Source organism: Electrona antarctica (genome assembly GCF_951216825.1).
Source record: "Electrona antarctica genome assembly, chromosome: 16".
NCBI lineage: Eukaryota > Metazoa > Chordata > Actinopteri > Myctophiformes > Myctophidae > Electrona > Electrona antarctica.
The window spans coordinates 25,994,199-26,019,595 of NC_136797.1; the positions used below are offsets into that span (position 1 = coordinate 25,994,199).

Genomic DNA, 25,397 nt, shown 5'->3' on the forward strand with positions numbered 1-25,397 from the left:
ACATGTAAAACACATAGCATAAGACCAGTATTCATGCCGTTAAACGTATAGGCGCAAAAGTGGTAACACGTGAACATTAGGTATTTCTTGTGTGCATATAGTCTAATAGTGAGTAGTGACTGCAATGTGTATTGAAGCTCTGTCATGGTATCGTGTGGGTTTGGCGGTGAAGCCGAGATAGAACCAAGGAGTCTGCTAAACTACTTAATCCGAGCGAACCTCAGTCGTCTCCAGCCTTGACTACAGCAACTCCCTCCTTATACTGTAGCATAATTATAATGTCGCATCATGTCTGTCTGGTCTCCAGCCTCCCTAAATATTCACGTCACACCAGTATTTGCATTGCCTTCACTGGTGACAATCAAACGCTGGTGATGTCCTACATACAGCATACATGGGCAACTGTCGGCCCGGCCCCCACCTTCACTTAATATCAGAATATTGATATATTATTGATTTCGGCTGTTACAATTCCAAACATGCAGACATGACCCGCGTTCATTTCTTCAGTTTAAATGAGTAGCTTAATGAGTATTAAAATGTTATTGTCTTTTTTTTTATGTCCAATGTATTTGGAATTAGTTCATAAAGTTAACATAACTATAATTTAAGGCATTTCAAATTAAATAAAAATGTTACTTTTCAGGATTCCAATTCCAAAATAGCAAAAGAATATTTCATGATTTCAATTCAAATATAGCAGAAATAGCTGATCTACAAGCTCAAAACGCGTCGCATTTGAGCTTGTAGATCAGCTATGTTCGCTAGTTTGGATCCAGGGCGGACACCACGTTTCTCTTGTGGGTCTCGGGCTAAAAGGTTTGGCAACCACTGCCCTATATAGACCCTTATCCCTCCTCAGTCTTTCAAGCTGTGGAATGACCTCTGACCTCCCGTCTCCGTCAGGACTGTGCAGACTCACTCCCCGGGCCGTTTTCCACCGACGTCTGGAAACTCACCTCTTCAGACTCCTCACCCCCCTAGCGTTCCTTCATACTCCACCTCACCCCCCTAGCATTCCTTCAACTAGTACTTCTCAATCCTTGTTTAGCCTCTTGTTGCTTTATTTTTTACATTTGATAGATGATAGTTATACTAGATTCAGATATGTTGTTGGTCACTTGTTGTGTATGGTATATACTGTGCAGATTCGACTTTATTGCCAAATCACAGGTGTAATCAAGCGGGTGAAATGATATGTCTCCCTCGCTCTCATCATTTGCATTGGCAAGAAAGGGGTAAAGAATAGAATGTGAAGAAGGACTTCATTATATTTGGTTTAGTTATGTTACTGATCTTGAATCACTCTTATTTCTTTGTAGTGAGGTTGGTTGAGGGCATTTGACCACAAATGCTAAGAATGCCATTGTTGTTTTGTCGGATGCTACTGTACTGGTTTGATGTTAATTGGTATTCTAGTTAATGTGCAGCACTTAATTGTTTTTCTTGTACTCTATTTACGTGACCATTTACGTAAATAAGGTTGTTTGCAGTTGCACTGACTGACTAGTGCTCACCAGCAGTGTCTGCTAAGTGCCTAAATTGTAGGAAGGTTGAAGAATAGAAACATAATTTGCAAAGGCAAATTAAAGTTTAAATGCTATTGTATTTATATTCTCAGTTTTGTTTCGTTTTGACCACAGCTTGGTAACAGGGTGGTTCAGAATTAATGGCCTTTTTAAATGAAGTAATGATATCATTGTGTGTGCGCGCATGTGTGTGTGTGTGTGCACATCATTAAGATGTGCCGGAGGTCACGGAGCCTTGCCTTTCTTTGCACTGAGGTGACATCACATTCCACGTCCTGAAATTACAGATCACAGCTAAATATTGTTAATTAATTAAAGATGGAGTGCCGTGATTTTTTCCCCCCCTCCTTAAAACATGATCATCAGGTACTATGGTTGTACTAGGAGGAAGCGTTTTTTCAACAAGGTGTACAGAAAGTGTACCTGGTTTTCACCTTATTAGGCCTCACTCACGCTGTTGCAACATGCATACAACATTTATCTTGTGTCTTGTCCGTGTTTAATGGCCGCCCCCAATGCATTTCCAATGGAAGTCACATGGTTTGAGGCTTCGTACACACACAGCCTATAGGGCAGTGAAAGGAACAGCTCCTTCCTATCTCCGGGCTATGGTCGATGCCTACACCCCTGCCCGACCACTTCGGTCTGCCACCTCGGGGCGACTGATTGCCTCGTCACTCAAGGGTCCTTCTGGCCGATCCACACGGTCACGACTCTTTTCTGTTCTGGCCCCACAGTGGTGGAATGAACTCCCCACTGATGTTAGGACAGCAGAGTCACTGCCCATATTTCGCCGCAGGTTGAAAACCCACCTCTTCAGGAAACACTACCCTTCCTCTCTGCCTGACCTACTTGTTGTTAACTAGTTGTACGAACGTTTGTTTTCTATTGTTGTATTGTTTATTGGATCTTGTTTAGTCGATACACTTAATTGTTTTAGCTCATGCTCATTTGATTTAGCTATTTTGTCTCATCCGGTTAAGGAAATAGGTAGCTGATATATTGCACTTTTACCTTAGCGCTAGGTATACTCTTGGTTGCTTGTTTTTGCAGAAAATGCACTAAAGACTTCTGGTGATTAGTAGTTTTTGTTCCCTACCTATGTTGAATACACTTATTGTAAGTCGCTTTGGATAAAAGCGTCTGCTAAATGACTGTAATGTAATATCAGACGAACATGCTCTGTGCTGTCCGTGTTTTATGGCCGCCTCAATGCTTTTCCAATGGAAGTCACGTGGTGTTTGGTCAAATCACGTGACTTCCATTGGAAAAGCATTGGGGCGGCCATGAAACACAGGCAGAGCACAGCACAGTTGTTCTTTATGTGTGTACGAAGCCTCACAAAACATTTTTGTTTGATGCGGGGGAGGGGGGCACAACACAGCCATCAAACAGAAATGTTTTGTCAAACCATGTGACTTCCATTGGAAATGCATTGGGGCGGCCATTAAACACGGACAAGACACAAGACAAATGTTGTATGCATGTTGCAACAGTGTAAGCCTTAGCACCACCCACCTGAAGTTAAGCAGCTGTGTGTTGTATGATAATGGGGGTGGGGTTAGGGTCATGATGTCACCAAAAATGGTTTATTTTTGATTGGGCCTTTTGACTCAAAGCTTTCAGGACGAAACCGAAAATACACAGGGAAGACATAATTGAATATTCTAACCACACCCGACGGTCTCTTAGAGTAATGTTAACTCCATATACAAATGTACATACATACAAAAGTCACGGCACTCATTAACAAAGCCTTCATTTCAGTGTTAGTTTAACTCTGAGGTATCAAACTGTATTGTTGAAATAAGTGTTAAACAGTATATTCTCCATAGTAACCCTATTGCTAGAGTGATGTTCAGTATAACAGCGATCTCCCTGCCTCGCCTCGTCAGCTCCGTAGTGAACAGAACATACATTCTCTGGTCTACCCAGGAGATTATACAGGATGAACAAGACAACATGTCAAATAAAATCACTTCAATGACCAGATAAAAACTTGGAACTGGAACACTATTAACCCATTTTGACCTGAGATCAGATTCTCACATCCTGACAGTTTTCTGAAAAAGCTATGTTTCTATGTCAGTCGTTCTTCGGGTTTTTCAAAAATAGCAGACCTACAAGCTTGTAGCGCGCCACTCGGTGGCGCGCTATGAGCTTGTAGATCTGCTATTTTTCAATAGCTAAAGCATAACATAATGCTAACACCAAAATGGGTTAAAATCGAAGATCATACATTTTCTTTGTCCCGTCTCCTAATTGGACAAAATAGGCATCCCGACAGGAAAATGTATTTTCTGATTAAAGGTGGAGAGATGGTAACCCCTGTTGGTAATTTGACTGCATGCCTCCCTGATCTAAGAACCGCCATGGGCTTTGACACATCCTCTTTGTATTGGTGATTATTGATTTTCTCATCTACTATGACATGGCATTGACTGTATTCACACAGCGGCCACTTGAGACGTGAGAACGTCTCAAGTAGCTGTACTTAAGTCCAATTTTGCGGTATTTGTGGAGTACTGCGAGTATTTCTCATTTTCTGTCCTTTTAATTCTACTCCATTACTCAGAGGCAAATATTGTACTTTTTACTCTACACTACAATTATTTGAAAGCTTTAGTTACTAGTTACTTTGTAGATTTCGATTATTATTACAAATCGTTAATTAACCACTTCAGCCCTATCCACATTTTGGCCATTTGAAAAAATGGCCAACGTGAAATGGGACATATCTGGTTCCTGTTACTTTTGGTACTTTAAGTATATTTTTATGCCAATACTTTTGTACTTTTTGAATTCAGGACTTTTACATTGTGGTATTTGTACTTTTAGTACTTCTCCCATCACTGCATGGGTTTAGAACAGTCCGCCACTGTCCTTGTTTTGACTGGCTCCGAGTCAAACTAAGTAGAACCGTGCTGATGGGTGATTATCAACATTAACAATTGAACCAGCATCAGGCAATAATAATCATTTAGAGACAAATTGCATCGTCTTTTCAGCTTGTAGATTTGGCGTTTGTGATTCCCACAAGAGATACAAAATGAACCTTGTTTGAGGGTGAAAGTAAATGATTGGTCTTATGTCGTTGCTGAGGTAAAACATTAACACATTTAGGCCTGACGTCGAAATTAAAAAAAAAAGTTTTCTGAAAACCCTATATGTTTCTACAGTATATCAGTGGTGCTCAACCTATTTCATGTCAAGGACCCCGGAAATGAAATGTAATTGGCCACTGACCCCCATCTGAAAATATGTTGTTCCAGAAGCAAATATTTGAGTTCACCGTGAAAGAATATATATATATATACATTTTCACGATTTTTCGAAAATAGCAGATATACAAGCTCGTAGCGCGACACTCTGTGCCGCGCTATGAGCTTGTAGATCTGCTATTTTTCAATAGCTAAAGTATAGCATAATGCTTAAAACACCAAAAGGGGTTCCCGTCCAGAATGATGAAATGCAGGACACTGAAACATCACTGTCCTTTATGGAATCAGAGCTTTATTAAACATTGAGGGGAAACACGTTGTTTGCATTAACATACTGTAACACTAATTGCTCTATCCACTGTCCTGCATCGGGAATGGACACAGTTATCCAGGTTGCATCTTCATCGTATGGTAAGACTACCAAATGTCCTTGTTATGGCGATCAACACATTGCATAATCCATCATGTATAACGACCGCAGCCACAGGCGGAGGTAGTGGTGGTGGCTGCTGGTCTGCAAAATATTAAAATATTCTAACAAAATATTTTAAACATATTTAAAAAAGACAAAGATGCTGAGGGACATAATTATGTTCAGCTCTGAATGCTACGACAACAACAACTTGCATCATATCCTATAGCCCAGTTGTATGCATCCTTACTTCAAAAACTCAATCAATAGATTGTTGAACATGCCTCCTTGTTTTGTTTTTGGGGGGAGATTAACCTGACTCCACCAGATGGGGCAGCAGAGAGTACACTGGGTTCCCCCTCCTGCTCCCATCTGGGAACTCTCAGGCAGACTTGATGCCCGGCCACAAAATGGCCTGGCCAATCAGCAGCAGCTAGAGGCTGGATAGCTGCTGCTGATTGGCCAGGCCGTTTTGTGGCCGGCACGAGAGTTCCCAGATGGGAGCAGGAGGGGGGAACCCAGTGTACTCTCTGCTGCCCCATCTGGCGGAGTCAGGTTAGGGGGAGATATGTTGGGCACTGAAACATTTTGTCTGGGGGTTGGCAATACTGTAATTGTTTTTGCATAAAGATGAAGGCATTCTGAGTGCCTCGACGCATGTTCTCAAATGCATAGCCCACGCATGTCTCCGAGAAGACGTTGGGTTCTGTGTGTATACCAACGAACAAATGATACAGCTAAGAAGCAGAATGAAGAGTCCGACTATAGAGGTGTGCTGATGGAAACGCTCGCACGAGCGTTTTAGCCGCTTAAACCCCGTACGTTGCTGATCGGAGTCCCTCAGGGCTCTGCACTAGTGTCTTTTATGTTTTCACGCTACGTTAAATATCTTCGCCAAAGATCTACAAGCTCACGACGTGTCGCATTGCGACGCGTTGTAAGCTTGTGGGCTACTTTCGGCTACTTTCTTCGAAGGTTTTGCTGGGGTTTAATGCTGGGGTTTAAGTGGTTGAGATCAAATTATATTTGTTATCATTATTAATTATGATCATAAGCACGTTTCGTGCATGAGGCCGTTGTCTCTGTCTGTCTGTCTGTCTGTCTGTCTGTCTGTCTGTCTGTCTGTCTGTCTGGCTGGCTGCTTGTCTATCTGTCTGTCTGTCTGTCTGTCTGTCTGTCTGTCTGACTATCTACCTGCCTGCCTGTCTCCATGTGTCTGTCTGTCTTGTCTGTCTGTCTGTCTGTCTGCCAACTATGCACACCTAGGGGTTGCCTGGTTTTGGCGTTTGTTCGTTGACGATGTAATATCCTGTGTGATGTCATGGTGAGGATGACGTCATATCAGGGGTTCTCAAAGTGCGGTCCACATATAGACCCTCAGGGTACCTTATAGAGTCTATAAGGTACCCTGAGGGTCTATAATATAGACCCTCAGGGTACCTTGACGGGGTTTCCAAACGGACTCTTAGAAGCTGGTATAACTCTGAGAGTGTATACACATGTCAGAGTTATGGGGGTCCTTTAAATGAAAAAGTAATGTTAAGACTGACAACCCACTGTGTTATGTTAATAGCCATGTGTGATGTCACAACGAGGACGATGATGCTATATTACTTGTTTGTATTCCAGGAGAAGCGTAAACGACAAACAGAAATTGAAGGCAAGAGGAGCCAATTGGATGAGTTGGTGCTACAGCTACAACACTTCAAGGTTGGTGTGTGTGTGTGCGCGTGTGCGTGTGTGCGTGTGTGTGCGTGCGTGTGCGTGTGCGTGCGTGCGCGTGCGCGGCCGGCATGGGCGGGCCAATATGAACAAATTGACCTAATTTCTGAGAAAACGTCATTGCCTAGCTGAAGTTTGTTTTGGCAGTTCTTGCACCTCCAACATTTTCCAACTAGCCGAAACATCACCGCAGACATCTTAGGACCATTAAGATTGTGGAATTTTTTGTCTTTCATGTTGGCTCAGACTTGATACACAGTAAAAATCCTCCGTGTTAATTTCAATCTGAGAGATACAAATGGATTAATTAATATTGAGGTTTGCCACACACACACACACACACACACACACACACACACACACACACACACACACACACACACACACACACACACACACACACACCCTTGATCAAGAACTTGAGATGCCATGGGCGAATGTTCACTTAGTGGTTTTCCAAGGCTCCCTGCATGGTACCCAGTGGCAGACAATGAAAAGCCCACCTCCACACCCCCCCATCTAAACTGTTCCTGCCTGAAAGCCCCCCAGGGCCCCCGCATGTGTTTATTTTATCTTGTTGTTGTTGTTGTTGTTGTTATTTTAAAGGATTGGACATGACATTTAGAACAATGCTGAGAAACATTGGCATTCGTAAACAAGGTATATCTGCCTGGTGCTTGAATTAAAACCTGCAGCTGTACTGTGGTTGTGGGGGGGGAAACAACAACAACCAACCTACCTACTACGGCACTAATGTAGTACAGATGCACTGTGGCTACTAGTGTTATGACAAATATCTATGGAAAACAGATTTTATATTTGCAATAAAGTGCATTCCAGTCTCTAATTAAACTGTAGTCTTTCGACAAAATTGGCATGCGTGCATGCTTCCTTTTATTAAATAACTATACACTCTTGCATTGCGATGCGTTTTGCATATCAAGAAAAGAGCAAATAATTAAGGCTGTGTGCACATAGTGCATGCTTTCATAGAGTCAAAAAATATACACTACTGGCCCGGCTAGTTGTATTTATTTAGTTAGCGTTGCCTTTCAGAGAAGCAACAGTCTTTGTCTAATGAAACTTTTTAAGTCAACTTCTACCATGTTCATTCTTGGCAGCATTAGTGCCTCTGGCTTGGCTGAGTACTCCCAACACGCACGCATGCATGCACGCACGCACGCACGCACGCACGCACGCACGCACGCACACGCTCAGAGGAAACCCATGCCTCTGCTTTCCACTGGCATAATTTAGAGAGTGTGGGTTTATGTCAGCGATTCTAGAAATGTTAATGTTGTTTTGAGGGGCGCTAGCCCTATGTCCGGCTTCGAGAGTTTGTGTAAACACAAACATTGTCTTAGCACAAACATTGAATGCCATTGACAATGAAATGCCAGCTTTGAGTGTTTGTGTAAACACAAACATCGCGTAAAGACAAACATTGAAGACGAAGGTGAGGACGCACTTCTTTCTTTGAAACCTTGAAGTTATTCAACTTAATGTCTACTGTAGTTCCATTGATCCACACGAGACAATCGACTGATTGGCTGATCATCAATCAAAATCAACATGCTCTGAAAATGCACGGCACGCCCATGGCTGCCGTGTTACGGTAGCTCCAGACCGCACCGATGTCGGCAGCGGTAAGCGACTGCTTTGTGCTCAATGCTAGTCTGTTGGCAATCTGTGACAGTTTGAAGTATAGTCTGGGATGTTGGGATGTAGTCTGAACAAGTCTGTTTGGTGGTGAAGGACCTTTTAAGTGGTCGGATGAGTGGGCCACAAACTCCTTTAAGATTTTCAAGTGGGCCCGGTTCAAAAAATCTACGGCTATTTGAGCTGTTTGTGGTACGGAGTAGGGCATTAAGCAACTAGTAAATCCACTAGTCGACCTTGTTGGTACTAGTTGACTAGTTGATAAAAACATTTTTTTTACCCCGATTTTGTAGGCCTCAAGATCAGGTTATAGTCACCAATGTACACAGTTTTTAAATGTATAAAGATTTAAAAGTTTTTTTTTTTTTTTTACATAATAGGTAGTTAAACAACTAGTCGACTAGTAAACTAGGCAACTAGTCAACTAGTAAAAATGACTAGAAGTGAATGCACTAGTAGACGTACTGTGGTGGTTAAGAGCATGTCACAGGGAGGGCTACTGTGGGGAGGGGTACTGTGGGGAGGGGTACTGTGGGGAGGGGTACTGTGGGGAGGGGTACTGTGGGGAGGGGTACTGTCTACTGTGGGAGATAACTCTGTGTGCCTTACACTCTCCTGGTGAAATTCCTCACTGTCCGGTGACTCCCTGTGAATGCAAATAATGGACAAAATGTTTAACTTTTGTCCAAGGCTACAGATAATGTAGAGTAGACCACCACCACATTAATTACAACGCCCACAGTCAGATCAGCTCGTCGATACAGAGACATGATTCCGGAGTCCCCATGGTGGGCAGGACGTACTTTACCCCTAGTGCCACACAGATGCACCAAAATGATGTTCTTTGATCCTAGCTATATGCTTGATAATGTATAAACGCAACATCCAGGTCTCACTGAAGAAAGCAGTTTAACCCATTTTGGGTGTTAGCATTATGTTATGCTTTAGCTATTGAAAAATAGCAGATCGTGGCGCGCTATGAGCTTGTAGATCTGCTATTTTTGAAAAATCGAAGAACGACTGACATAGAAACATAGCTTTTTCAGAAAACTGTCAGGATGTAGAAGACATTTTTAGAATCTGATCTCAGGTCAAAATGGGTTAAGCACCAGTAGAAGAACCTTTGCTTCACGTTGGTCTGTTTGTCAGTCTCTTATGTCCAAGTATAACCTCAAGACTTTTGCTGCTCCACCGTATATGTTTTCCTGCATCCGTGTTAATATTTGTGTTGGGATTGTTTTGTGCTTCGGTGCAGAAAAAAAAAATCCTCAAATATTCCCGAATCCTGTAGATCTTGTATAGTTTCAATGAAGAAATCAGTGTGACTACAAGTTGAGGGACCAACCATTGTTGGATCGCTCAGTTTGTCTGTGTACAAAATCACCAGAGAGCTTTTGTCAGATAGAATCAGTGTGGAGTCACACAGACGCATTTAACGGCCATTACATCTGAGTGCCACGCGGCCAAGGCAGCGTGAAGCAGCGCTTTGTACCCTCCGTCTCCCGGGACACAGACATGGACTCGGGACAGGAAGCTGTGATAAGCGCAGCAGGGCTCTCAGAAAAGATGTGATTGCGAGTCGAGAGAGAGACAAACTCGTTTCAGTTTTAAATACAAAGTATAAAGCGGTTCCATTGATTTTCTGTCTCTCTTATGGTAGATCAAATGGAAACTGAAGGCTCTCTGTGTCAGATTGGAATTCAGATTAATGCCTCAACAGAACCAGATTCTTAAGACCTAAAAATATATATATATAGTATCAACAAGCTCAAGTTGCAGAACAGGAATTGTATACTATTTTAAGGCAAACAATAATGAAAGAACACAATTGAGTGTCCTCAGATGCAGGGTTCAGACTTCTAAAGAAAACCCAGAAGCTCTCTAGACTTTGAGAACGGGACTGGAGTTACTTTGACTGCTTTTTTTCCATCTGCGCCAAATCTAGTCGATCTACTCGTTCAAAACGTGACACCTTTTTGAGCCCTTTTTGAGCCCGTATATCGGCGAGTTCCCCCCAGAATAGGCAGGCTTATGGGGTTCAAAAGGGGTTAAAAAAAAGCCAAGAACCTTTTCTTCAAAAGCCCAGGAGAACCCAGAACCCTCTTAGGCCAGTCAGTGTGGGTTTTGGTGTCAGAGCTCAACAGGAAATGGAATGTTTGTTTAAGTGCGGGCGTGAGAGAGAGCAGACATGGTTCTCAGAGGAAACCACCGGTCAATAACCTCACACTACTTTATTCTTTATTTATAACGGTTCCGTTGACAAACTGCTACTGGGCTGTCCGAGAAGGACTTTATACATGAAAGGCCTGGAGTAATACGTTTTGCCGTAATCATGCAGCTCTATAACAGTGACATGGACATGACGGCAACGGTACAAAGAATGTTTTAAAAGGCCTTTTCGGTGCATGGGCAGGACATTAATATTATATCCATATCATGATATTGGGCTGGATATCGTCTTGTGATTTTGGAAATTGGACTATTCTGATATGGCAAAGTGTTCTATAAAAATATAACTATCGGATCGGGACAAATCGGTATCGGCAGATACTCAAAATCAAATGGTGTGGTTAACTGTGCCAGTTTATTATTCATAATTTGTCACAGTTTAGTTAACAAGTGGGCTGCTTAAACATAACTATTTTTTGTATTTTTTTAAATACATTTTTATTTCATTTTTGGATGAAAGGCACAGGTACAGGCATACATACATACATACAACTTAATTCAAATTCTTTGCCAACTACAATCAGTGGCTTGCCCCTTGCCTCATTTTTAAAAATCCTACCCCCAAACCCCAGCACCAACCACCATTGACAAAAAAAAGAGAAAAGAAAGATAACTTTATTTTTTAACAATCCTGGCTGGCCCTACGTACAGTGAAATAGTGAATTCTAATTTTACTCTGAGTCTGAGAATGTACAAATAGACACATTAAAGCGTTTGGTGTATACACAGACACAAACACATACACAGACACACAAATAAATGCCACGTTCTAACAGCCGCTGGTAAAATATGTTGATCTCATTAACAGTGATGTGTGCGTGTGTGTGTGTGAGTGTGTGAGTGTGTGCACATGGACGTCTCTGTGTGCACGTTTGGTCTTCATGACCATCATGCACTGGTTTACTGTTCTAATCTTCCTGCCAAGTCTAACAGTCTAAAAATGAAGATCACGTTCCAACTACATTCTGTTGTGGTAACAGCAGACTGATCTGAGGTCTGATTTATACTGTTGACGCGATGCAACGCATTGTGAGCTTGGAGACCGGCTTATTTTGATGTGTGACACTGTTGTGCGATGGAGTATAAATTAAGCATGAATTCCACCACACCCAGTCCCAGATAGAGAAGCATCAAAGCGTCTACAGTAATGAGTAATCAGCAAAACATCTCTGGCCCTTGTTGAAAGTTCCTGACTTGAATCTTTAGAGATGAACCGAGAGAGTGAACGTTGAGAGATGTTGAGAGACAATTTCGAGAGACGACAAAGATAATAGAAGTATTATTAACGCATAATTAATTTCTTGCGTAATGTTTTGCATACATTGGAAAGTCTTAATCTGGCCATACATGCTGCATATATATATATATATATATATATATATATATATATATATATATATATATATATATACTCTAGTCTATACTATAGCTGTCTTGACCTACAAGGTATTTTTTAGCAGTCATGTGTGGATTGTCCAGGTCTCTGCACTTAGTTACATCACGCAGTTACTGTGTGTGTGTGTGTGTGTGTGTGTGTGTGTGTGTGTGTGTGTGTGTGTGTGTGTGTGTGTGTGTGTGTGCGTGTGTGCGAGTGTGTGCGTGCGTGCGTGCGTGCGTTTGAAAACGAGTGTCAGTTTGTACTGTACAGCAGCACCTAACCCACCCTCTCTCCGTCTCTCCTGCAGTCTAAAGCCATGCGGGAACGCTGGCTCCTCCAGGGAGCTCCCAGCGGAGGCCTGGAGGAGGACGAGGCCAGGCGAAAAGAGCTGGAACTGGAGGAAGCGCATGGCAAGAGGCTGGAGGACCTGATACACCGGTACGCACGCACGCACGCACACACGCACGCACAACACTTGGAGGTTTGTTCTAGCAGTTCTGTGGTCTAAAGCTCAATTTGTGCTCCGTCAGACGGTGCATCGCATGCCAAAGAGGACCTGCGGTATCTACAAACTATCCTAACAACACGTCAGTTCTTGTTGGCAAACAACAGTGGTTCCCAAACGTTTTCATGTCAAGGACCCCCAAATTTACACTAATTAGTCCGCGGACCCCCCATTTGAAAAGATATGCCAGGGACCCCCCATAAGAGAAGATTTTTAGCAGTGATTCTCAACCCGTTTAATTTCAAGGACCCCCAGTTTGACATGCATTAGTCTATGGACCCCCAATTTTAATGGGATTTCTATCTCTGGGGCCCACAATTTATATTGTAAAATCAATATTAATTTGAGTGTACAAATGGAACCGTTACACTCAAGAGTTACAGACCCATAAGGGTCCATTTGGTTCCAAACTATCATTTAGCTGGGGACCCCCTGGACCTCCCTCAAGGACCCCTGGGGGTCCCCGGACCCCACTTTGGGAACCACTGCCTTAATGCGATGGATTATAAATTGAGCAAGAGAGAGAGAGAGAGAGAGAGAGAGGGAGGAGTTGTTCTGTATGATGGATAGAGTGAAAGTAGCCTGGAACTCACCTATGTTTTTTATGGCATAGGCAGCTCCCGCTGCCGGGAGAAACTATGCGCAGCTGCGCGACATGAAACTAATTACTTAGAGAGCAACAGAGAGAGAGAGGAGTGTGTGTGTGTGTGTGTGTACATGTGTCAATTTAACAAAGGTGCAGACGATCAGAAATCAGCAGAGAGTGATCGACGTTTGCGCTACTCTATGCCAATTTGAAGTGGACTCGGACCCAGACTTTTTTTTTCTCCCTGGAAATAAAAACGTCTGGGTTTCCGAGGCTAGAGTGAAAGCTATAACAACACTAATAATAATACAGGGCACAAGTGAAAGTGTGAGGAAATTAAACGGCGAGTGACGTGATCGTGATCTTGTGTGAAAGCTTTTCCTGCTTTTGTGTTTTCGGGAGGAGCTTCCTGGTTCCCATCATGCATTGTTGTGAGACAGTCCCTTATTCCCCTGGGACCAATCGGGACATGAGGTCACCCCCCCCCCCCCCCCCCCCCCACACTCTCACCATCCTGAGGTTTCCCAGGCGGAGCCTCTTACATGCTTTCCATTAGGAGAGTGTGAGAAGATATTCGTATTATTGTGAGCTTGGAGACCGGCTTATTTTGTGCGATGGAGTATAAATTAACCCATTCTGGGCGGGAACCCCTGTTGTTGTTTCAAGCATTATGTTATGCTTTAGCTATTGAAAAATAGCAGATCTACAAGCTACAAGCTTGTAGGTCTGCTATTTTTGAAAAAATCGTGACCATCCTGAGGTTTCCCAGGCGGAGCCTTACATGCTTTCCATTAGGAGAGTGTGAGAAGATATTCCTATTCTTATATTATTATTGTAAAGGCAGCAAACTGACTGAGACTTTTTTCTTTTTTCCTTCTTCTTCTTTTTTTGAGGGGCACTATCCCCTCCCCTCCCACAGCCAATTCTATTAATGTTTGTCTAGATCACTTTAAACAAACAGTACCAGGCTTGAGTGTGGTTTTTGAGGGGTGCTATAGCCCCTCCTATACCCAGCTTTGTGTGTACCATGGAAATGATTTCATTGGTTGAGCATGGAATGTGATGTACATGATGATGTATGATGATGATGATAAGAGCGCCCCTCACTTCACACAAGTGTGATTTATTTACGTTTTATCTGCAATTGTCCCCCCCCCCCCCCCCCCCCGCCGGGGGGGGGGGGGGACATAGGAGATAGCCCCTCCTATGTCCAGCTTTTGGTGTGTGCGTACAAACTTTGTCCTAACACAAACATTAAATCCCATTGACAATGAATGGACAATTTTGAGTGTCCGTGTACAGTAAACACAAACATTGTGTAAACACAAACCTTGAAAGACGATGGTGAGGACGCAAACTGTGATTGGCCAGGAATGAGATGATGTATGATGCTCTAAGATCGCCCCTCACTTCACACGGGTGTGATTTTTTTTTGGAAGAATTCATTTTTACTTTAACCAATCCGCTTGGTGAGTATAATATGGTATATAATGACTAATACAATACAACTAGTACAGCTGGAGTGGTTAGAGGTGGTCTCCATGATCTTCTGTTGAGAAGAGTTGGCCCTGGTGTCGGGTAGGACAGTGGTTCGCCGTACCGACTTCAAATGTGACACGCGCGGACCACGTGGCCCTGAGTCGGTTGGATACACGGTTGTCCAGAACCGCCACAAAAAGGCTCTTGATGATTGCCATGGCAACCGCACAGGCGCACACCTGCCATTTGATCACTTAGCCAGTCCACTTTTTCGGTCAGTTTGCGCTCCTCAGACCCAGGCAGACAGACGGATACAGAGATCTCCATACCGTATATGGGCACAAAAGGGACACGTCGTTCCCAAGTTCGGCCGGTGGCCAACAGGCACGTGGCCTAGTGCAGTAAAACTCACAGATTGTATCTTTAAATTCAGGCTTGCTGAATTATTGTCCTTGTGTGGTTTCCCCCCCTTCACCTCTTGACAGTAACTGCTTTGGGATGCATTCCAGTTTGTTCCCTTTTCAGGAGGCACAAAGGATGATCTATGGTCCTTTAAAACGCTTTCGCTTCAAGCATGAAGAACTGCTGCAGTTTGTTTTGTGATGACCACACCGTGGTCACTTTGTGTTCATTTGTAACTCCTGAGAGTATACAAATGCAACCAAATGGACCCGTACACGAATACATGAATCATGATCACACCAGCAGCAACACATTTTCTGGACATGACAGGACAGGACAGGACAATGCATGCATTTGTAACAGACATATATAAACAAAACAATAGCTGGGCAGGACCTATGCATTTATACCAGATTTACAAAACAATACTAGCCATCAAATCTCTTTTACTGTGGAAAGGAATTTGGTGATTTTACACTCTAGCCTACTTCACTTTACCCATTTATATACTTACCGCAACATTACGTGCTGCAATGCGCCTGCAAAGCTGCAATGGGATAACACACTGCCAGTGGAGGCAACCATGCACGGCATTAGCAGCCGTTAGGACCAGGAGTTAATATAAGTGAAATGTCTAGCTCCGGAGCGTTGCTGGAAAACACCACAAGCGACTGTGCCATGATGCCAATAAATCGTCCTTTCAAGCTGATGGTCAAGATATGGATCCAGCAGAGGTCTGCACATTCTTCAGCTGAAGTCTTATTTATAAGATAGACGAAATTCGACCACTGTTCAGGACAAGTAAGGTCGGGGTGTTATGTCTCTCTGAATCATGGCTTGACAGTTCCACTGAGAATGCCAAGATAGAAATAGAGAGAATTTTACAGTCATCACGAAAGATATGAAGCGTAAACGATGGGGGGTTTGTGTTTATGTAAGATGTGTGGGTGGACATTTTATTGCAGAAACCCAAGCCCCATTTTAGTCGGAACAGTCCATTGTTAATTTAAATCGGACTGGATTATGATCGGTGTTTTAACACCAATGCCGTAAAGAAATTCCAAAGGGTTTATGCTTCTACTCAAACCGTCATTGACCAAATGTTAACAGCAGACCAATCCAAAATCACTAAAAGTCCCCTAAGTGAACATTCTATTATTTTTCGCACACGGAAGGTTCAGAAATCAGAACAAAAGGAGATTGGTTTCACGGTGCAGTCGTAGATAAAGCCTGGGGTTGTTTAAATCGTTGTTTTTTATCAGCTGTCGACAAACGTGTCCCCATTCAGTAGTTAGATTTAGGATTAATGCTAAAACAGAACCATGGAATAATATAATATTCATCTTGTAAAGGCCATCAAGTCCAGAAATGACTTTTACCAAAATACACGACATCTTAACAATGAGTTGTTCAGTGAATGTAGAGATAATGGCAAGCCCACAATGAATGTCCCGATGAGGTCTTCCTCAGCGCTGAGAAAGACCTATTAGATTGATATTCGTCCGTTGTCTAGAGAGGTGAGAGGTAAATAAAAAACGATGTTGGCCATTTCCTCACTTTCATGACATTGTTGAGCAGTGCAAATTCCGACTTGTATTTCATCTGGAGTGTTGCGGGCCTTCTGCTTTGCAGCCATTTCTCTAGTTCAGTGATTATAGAAACACTTAGAAATTAAGTCAATTAAAGAAAGCAAAGACAGATGTCGGCAATGAAAAGATAGAGAGAATAAGAACAACCCACAGGAATTATGGAAGCTGTTGAAACAGCTTAGGTACAGTAACAGACTTTAGACAAAGACACCCAAGCGGAACCTATTTATTCTATTTATTATTCTGTATACATTACTGTACATACTGTACATTTTTCTGCATTTATTCTCTCATTTACTGCATTACTGTATTGCACTTCTGGCTAGACGCCACTCTTCATTTCATTGTCAAGTATTTGTATACTATGTGCAGTGACAATAAATTGAATCTAATCTAATCTACTGTAGTAGTGTAGTATGTGCAATCAATATGCAGGCACAGTTATATATCTGAGAAATTGGAGGTTGCTTGGGAATCCCCAGTTTCATTAGGCCTTTGAGCAAGACCCTGAACCCCCAACTGCTCCCGGTGAGCAGGTTGGTGTCTTGCATGGTTTCCTCCGCTGTCTGGGTTTGGAATGGATAAAGGTGCTATTTAATATTGCACTATTTTGCAAATTCAAAGTTCAAATATTTGTTGAGGGCTGCTAGCCCCTCAGCTTTTGTCCCCACACGTCTCAATATTTGCCATTGACAATGAAAGAAGGTCAAAGGTCTGCCAAATATGACGTAAATCTAACCAACCAATCACATAAATTCAGTTGTTCATGAGATGATGTATGATGATGTATAATGATAAGAGCGCCCCTCACTTCACACAGGTGTGATTTTTTTTTTATAACTATAGCCAACACTGCCAAATGTCCTAGTCGGTCAGGGTTCTATGGAGAAAGACATGATTGTGGTCTTTTTATCGAAGTGTCTGACAACGTTGCACTGTGCTGAAAATAGCTCAAAGCCCTGAACAGTCCAAAGCAACAGGTGATGATAACATCCCCACCAGCTGAACTCATCACTCTTTGCATAACCTATATACAGTAGCTAATCTGTCCATTCATTGAACAAGGTCATTTCCCCCATGAATTCAAATTGGTGCGAGTAGCCCCCTTCATACAAAAAGGGCCTAGTACAAACTCCCGTGTCTCTATTCTGTGTTCAGATTCTAAAAATGTCTTCTACATCCTGACTAGTTTTCTGAAAAAGCTGTTTCTATGTCAGTCGTTCTTCGATTTTTCAAAAATAGCAGACCTACAAGCTCGTAGCGCGCCACTCGGTGGCGCGCTATGAGCTTGTAGGTCTGCTATTTTTCAATAGCTAAAGCATAACATAATGCTAACACCCAAAGGGGTTCCCGCCCAAAATGGGTTAAGAGATCACACTAGGAAAGAAGTACATGTGTATTTCTTACTTTATATTTCATAATATGAACACCTCAGTGATGCAGTCATGACGACAAAAGAAAAAAAAAGTAAAAAAGCACGATAAAAAGCAGAGAAGACTGAACAAAAAGACAAGGAAAACAAACAGTAGCTGGTAGTACAGTAAATGCAAGTACAACGGCTTCAATTCCAGCGTAGCATGCTGCAACTTTCCTGGTAGAGAAAATACTGTAGTTTATATTACCTTGGAAACCCCAGCGATGATGTCATTGGTATGTAGGTTTCTGAACTACTCCATAGCCCACCAACAAGAGACAAAGTGACTAGTATAGACACAGTAATGTTGAAAATGAGTGAACTGCAGTAAAAAATGTAAATAATATATTAGGAGCTAAATGTACTTACAGCAGTAAATTACTGGCTTGGTCCCTCTGACTGATATCATTATCTTTAGATTATTATCATCACTGCGGCTGTGGGCGGCTGTGGCTCAGGAGGTAGAGCAGGTCGTCCAATGATCCATGGGTCGGCGGTTCGAATCCCGGCTCCTCCTGTCGAAGTGTCGAAGTGTCCTTGGGCAAGACACTGAACCCCAAATTGCTCCCGATGTGCTGGTTGGTACCTTGCACGGCTTCCGCTGCAATGAATGTGTGTGTGAATGGGTGAATGTAATGCACAATCTATGTAAAGGCGCTATATAAATGCACCATTTACCATTTATCACTATTGTATAAGCAGCATGTACTGTAAATGTTGTAGCTACTGAAGGTGGAGCTTACTTTATGCACAGATACTGTAGCTAGTTTATTTCAGTGGTTCCCAGCCTGGTTGTCACAGCCATCCCACATTAAAGCTGCTGCATGAAAGAGACCCGTTTTAGCCCGCTGGCTATAGCTTATCATGAATGCTAGAATAACAGAAGCTGTGCTCTAGCTCGGATAGCGTGGCGGTTGGAGGTGAGTCCGGGACAACATTGGCCTGCGGTCAGAACAGTGCTGCTCTGATTGAATGCTCACAGTACAGGGGGAACACTGTAGGCCAGAGTTTAGTTGTGATTGTGAATCAACTCATTCAGCCTGTGTGGCTGAATAGACCTGTTGTGCTTTTTGGTAAGTAAGTGAATAAGGTTACAAAATGCAACGCATTAACGTCACACTGTGTTTTTCAATTAAACTTAAATGATAATTACTCGGCTGATGTCCGCTGGGAACGATGCCCGTTGGGAACGATGCCCGTAGGAAACGATGCAAATTGGGAACGATGCCCGCTTGGAACGATGCCCGTTGGGAACGATGCCCGCTGGGAACGATGCCCGCTGGGAACGATGCCCGTTGGGAACGATGCCCGCTGGGAACGATGCCCACTATGGGAACGATGCCCGTTGGAAACGATGCCCACTATGGGAACGATGCCCACTGGGAACGATGTCCACTGGGAACGATGCCCACTGGGAACGATGCCCACTATGGGAACGATGCCCGTTGGAAACGATGCCCACTGGGAACGATGCCCACTATGGGAACGATGCCCGTTGGAAACGATGCCCACTGGGAACGATGCCCACTGGGAACGATGCCCACTATGGGAACGATGCCCGTTGGAAACGATGCCCACTGGGAACGATGCCCACTATGGGAACGATGCCCACTGGGAACGATGCCCACTATGGGAACGATGCCCACTATGGGAACGATGCCCACTATGGGAACGATGCCCACTGGGAACGATGTCCACTGGGAACGATGCCCACTGGGAACGATGTCCACTGGGAACGATGCCCACTATGGGAACGATGCCCACTGGGAACGATGCCCACTATGGGAACGATGCCCACTATGGGAACGATGCCCATTGGGAACGATGCCCACTGGGAACGATGCCCACTGGGAACAATGCCCACTGGGAACGATGCCCGTTGGGAACGATGCCCACTATGGGAACGATGCCCACTATGGGAACGATGCCCGCTATGGGAACGATGCCCACTATGGGAACGATGCCCGCTATGGGAACGATGCCCACTATGGGAACGATGCCCACTATGGGAACGATGCCCACTGGGAACGATGCCCACTATGGGAACGATGCCCGTTGGGAACGATGCCAGGTGGGAACGATGCCCACTATGGGAACGATGCCCATTGGGAACGATGCCCGCTGGGAACGATGCCCGCTGGGAACGATGCCCACTATGGGAACGATGCCCACTGGGAGCGGTGCCCACTGGGAACGTGACTCCCATTGAAAATGCATTGCGAGCCGTGCGACACACAGAAGACACAGGAGACACCGAGGAGACTCCAATGTCACAGAGGAGCTCCAATGTCTACAGACTTGAGAGTGGTGGCATTGTGGCATACTAGAAGCTCTCGATCTAACGCCACCTGTCTGTGTCGCAGTGAGATCCGAGTGTGAGACCGCAGACCGTGTGTTCTCCATGCTGGCCAGGTTGTGGGGGTTGTTGTTGTAGTTTCCGTGTTGTTGTTTCTCTGTGAATGTCGAGTGTCCGCTGTCCGTGTATATATTCTTGGGCCAGCGCATCACGGAAAGGGAAACCACACGGAGCTGGGTTCAAAACACCCTGGGGTTAGGGTCGCTGACGTATCGCGGCCGCGGAGCACGGGCGTAGGCGGCGCTTGCGCCTGCTCGTCGTGTGTCACGGTCTATGACTCGCCGAACTGAACTCTCTCTCACACTCACAACCGGCTCAAATGTATAATATATACTGTAGAGAAGTATCAGCAGCTTATTAGATTAGCTTTCTGACCTAGTAATGGGCATTAACCCATTTAGGCCTGACGTCGAAGTTTTTAAAAGATTTTACATTTTAAAATGTATTTTTTTTTTCCTGAAAAACCTCATGTTTCTATATCAGTGGCTCTCAATATTCCATGTCAAGGAGCCCAAAAATCATATGTAATATGCCGCCGACCCCCATCTGAAAAAATGTTGTTCTGAAGCAAAGATTTGAGTTAAAAACTGAAACTCTGAAAGAATATATATTCAAAAAATAGCAGACCTACAAGTTCATAGCGCGGCACTCGGTGCCGCGCTATGAGCTTGTAGATCTGCTATTTTTCAATAGCTAATGCTTAAAACACCAAAAGGGGTTCCCGCCCCAAAATGGGCTAAACACTAACATCCGTATTCTGAGGATAACATTCAGCAAAAAATAGCAAACCCATAAGCTCACAACATGTCACAACACATTGAGACACACTATGAGCTTGTACGGTAGATCAGGAGAAGTATTATTGGTATACGTAGGTGGTTAACCTCCTTTTTATCCAGGTGTGGATTAAGGGCACCATACTTTGTCAAGTCACACGTTGAGCCGAAGCATAAAATAGGCTTGGATTTTCTCAGTAGGACAATATTAAATAAATAGTGTGCAGTCATATGAGAGAGACTTATGCCCCGTCAGCTATAAAGCCTGAGGTATATACTTCACCGTACGGAAATAGCCAATCTACCAGCTCACAATTCATTGCAGTATATATTAAGCATTACACAAGGGAGCCCAGGTGTAGCCTTTGTTTGTGCACACGTGTGCATTTGTTTCAGGCCTATATAGACATCCCGTTTTCCCTACATAGTCAAGTTAATTTACTTGGCAGAATTGAACAGGTTTTCAGAAAGAGTATACATTTACAAAATGTACTTTATATATTATTGTTAATAATACTAATAATGCATTTTATTTATAACGCGCTTTACATTCTCACGAATCTCAAAGTGCTACAGAGCAAAAAAATGTCAAATAATTGACATTAGCTATTCAATTTCATTGAATGATACATCATATGAAAGCTTACATTCTGTACTTTAATAAACTGAAAAATTACTCTGGTCGAGATGAGGGCCTATTTGCCAGACCCGGTCACAAATAGCAGATCTATAAGCTCAGAACTGAGCTTGTAGAGCTGCTATTGTTGTGCGTGTTTGCTTATTTTTGTGGACCAGAAGCAGAACCAAAAACCAAAACTTTGTGAGATTAAACGCTATTAAAGAAACAAATAAATGGAACTACTCCTCAGGGTAAAATAATCTGTAAGCACTCAACCATTCACATTTACAGTACCAGAGTACAGTACCGGACTGGTGGTCATATCCTAACACTGACTGTAAAATATGAATACTAAACACAACAGAAGAATAACTTGACATATTAAATACATTTGTGGTAAAAAAAGCTTGTATGCAGTTGTGTGCAGTGTTATGTAAACTGTAAGTGCTACAAGGACACTCTGAAATCCTCCTTGAAGAGCTTTAACCCATTTTGGGGCGGGAACCCCTTTTGGTGTTGGCATCATGTTATGCTTTAGCTATTGAAAAATAGCAGATCTACAAGCTCATAGCGCACCACCGAGTTTGAGCAAAGCTAGCATCCTACTCTAAAGCCAAATTCCAATACCGCAACTTTCACACTTGCTCACACCCCTCGCGTCTTCCACTCGCTCCTTAGCTCCGCCCCCAGTGAGGAGGAGAGGATTCGATGAGGACAGAGTGGTGGAGTGGATTTGCCTCTAGCGCGCCACCGAGTGGCGCCACCGAGTGGCGCGCTACGAGCTTGTAGGTCTGCTATTTTTGGAAAAAATCAAAGAACGACAGAAAACTGTCAGGATGTGGAAGACATTTTTTGAATCTGATCTCAAGTCAAAATGGGTTTAAGATCAACCGGAACCATTGGATCGACCGGCCTGGAGAAGAAAGGTCCAGGAGGGTGCCGTTCTCTGTGAGAACAGCAGGAGATCTTATGCCATGTTGAAGAGACAACAGCGCAAAGCCAAGAAATAAACTGTGCCTGCTGCCCCTGAGGGCTCTGCATCCTCTCTGACCTGGCCTGTGTGCCACAGAGGATTCCAGGCTCAAAGGGGTCTTTCCAGTCATCTGCGCATCTCACCAAAAGTCAACGTGTGTGTGTGTGTGTGTGTGTGTGTGTGTGTGTGTGTGTGTGTGTGTGTGTGTGTGTGTGTGTGTGTGTGTGTGTGTGCGTGTGCGCGTGTGCGCGTGCGTGTGTGTGTGTGTGTGTGCGTGCTCTACAAAAAGGGCGTGGCATCTATATTTACACACCATCCCAGAATAACCCAGGCAACCACAGACTTTCCACTACCCACTACAGATAGGGCAGCAATACGCTATCGTGTGTGTGTGTGTGTGTGTGTGTGTGTGTGTGTGTGTGTGTGTGTGTGTGTGTGTGTGTGTGTGTGTGTGTGTGTGTGTGTGTGTGTGTGTGTGTGTGTGTGTGTGTGTGTGTGTGTGTGTGTGTGTGTGTGTGTGTGTGTGTGTGTGTGTTAGAGAGAGAGAGATGTGTAGATTGGCAGGCAGACAGACAGACAGACTTAGGCCTCGTGCACACATGTCGGACGAACATGCTCTGTTCCGTCCGTGTTTCATGGCCGCCTCAATGCTTTTCCAATGGAAGTCACGTGGTTTGACCAAACACTACTTGTGTTTGATTGCCCCCCCTCCCCCCATCAAACACGTTTGGTCAAACCACGTGACTTCCATTGGAAAAGCATTGAGGGCGGCCATGAAACACAGAAGGCGCAAGAATGTTGGTCCGTTATGTGTGTAGTGTGTACGAGGCCTGAGAGAGCAGAGCAGTGGTGATTTGAGAGACATCCTATCATTACACGGACAGGCTGCGTAAACAGTCAAAAGGTCCGGCCCGTTCCGCTGACCTGCGGCCGCCACACTGAGCTATTCTAGATGACTGACTGCTGCTCCACTCTACATCACTGTGTATTATTCTATACGGACGTGGCCGCTGGTGGTGGCGGTGCAATTTGCTACAACAGTTGACTGAAGCAATAGCATGCTGTAAAAAGACACAGAAATAAGTCATAGCAACAGCATCAACAGTACAGAGACGGGCATGCGTGCGTGCGTGCGTGCGTGCGTGCGTGCGTGCGTGCGTGCGTGCGTGCGTGCGTGCGTGTGTGCGTGCGTGCGTGCGTGTGTGCGTGCGTGCGTGCGTGCGTGTGCATACAGTCTAAACACGTGTCATATTGGATACCTATAAATTTGTCCGATCCACCGCAGACTGCCAGTTCTCTGTAGGTGAAAACTATAAACATTACCTTTTGTTGACGCCAAAACCCAGATGAGAATTCATGATAAGTTAGAGCTTGTGCAAAACAACACAAGCGCTTTAGACAGAGTGACAGCGTGTTGAAGAGGACCAGCCAATGTTGACCACAATGTGCCAGAGACGGTCTCCTTTTTGAATGTTTCTTTTAGCAAGGCGTCTAACGAAGACTAGAATGTAGAGAGAAACGGAGAGACTGGTGCCTGTAGACTGCGTTGAGACTTTGCCGGTTATTTCCATTTGAGTTTCATGCAATACAATAACTCTTGTCAACCACTAGGTGTCCTTGCAGACCGCACAGGTCTCTAAAGTGTCAACAGTATAGCTATAGAGCACTGGTAGACCAACTCCAGCTACTGTATATGTGCGTGCGTGCGTGCGTGCGTGTGTGTGTGTATGGTGTGTATGTATACACTCAATCCAGATTAACATATTTACAATCTCAACAAGCGGCTGTTTTAGGTGTGTCATACGGTATATAGCCACACCTGTTTTAAATGGAGAGTTTGTACTTCTGCCCTCTGGGAGGAGGTACAAAGAACCAAAGTGGAAGTACGTCGGGTTTTAACAAATCGTTTGTACCAGCGTCAACTAAGACGTTGAACGAGACTCTGAGACAGCAGTGACTGTGAGCGCTTGGTTAGATGAACCCATTTTAGGGGCGGGAACCCCTTTTGGTGTTAACATTATGTTATGCTTTAGCTATTGAAAAATAGCAGATCTACAAGCTCATAGCTACGAGCTTGTAGGTCTGCTACTTTTTGAAAAATCGAAGAACGACATAGAAACATAGCTTTTTCAGAAAACTGTCGGGATGTAGAAGACATTTTTAGAATCTGATCTCAGGTCAAAATGGGTGAACCAGTGCCACACTATGTGTTGTGTGTTGTTCCAGGTGTATAGCCTGGGCTAATGTGTTAGGTTTCTGGTCTAGAGGGGGCGGGTCGCGGCAGATATTTGCGCACACCCTGATTGGATCTCACCGATCTGTCAGTCACCTCCGGCCCCTCCTCTCCCCAGGGCTGGACTGGCCTCAGGACGTACCGGGCATGTTTTACCGGGCATATTTACCGGACGTACCGGGCATATTTTTGGACAGGCAGGCAGGCCAATAGGCGGCAGGCCGCCAGGAAAGGTCCGGGCGTGCTGCCATTCTGCCAGTGCCATCATGATAATTTCACTGTACCTGTATCAGTGAGTGACAAATAAACCCTCTA

At 44.0% G+C, this 25,397-nt stretch overlaps 2 protein-coding genes across 2 annotated transcripts in view; both read left to right on the top strand.

Annotated features, from left to right (window-relative positions):
- Positions 1-25,397, top strand: part of kiaa1958 (KIAA1958 ortholog) — a 218,481-nt gene that overhangs the window by 94,531 nt on the left and 98,553 nt on the right. The window lies entirely within an intron of this gene.
- The window catches only part of palm2akap2 (PALM2 and AKAP2 fusion), a 158,777-nt gene that overhangs the window by 53,820 nt on the left and 79,560 nt on the right, over positions 1-25,397 (top strand). Inside the window, exons 4-5 of the mRNA XM_079523956.1 lie at positions 6,792-6,872; positions 12,458-12,588. Coding sequence (XP_079380082.1) covers positions 6,792-6,872; positions 12,458-12,588 — 212 coding nt within the window. The remainder of the gene's footprint in view (positions 1-6,791; positions 6,873-12,457; positions 12,589-25,397) is intronic.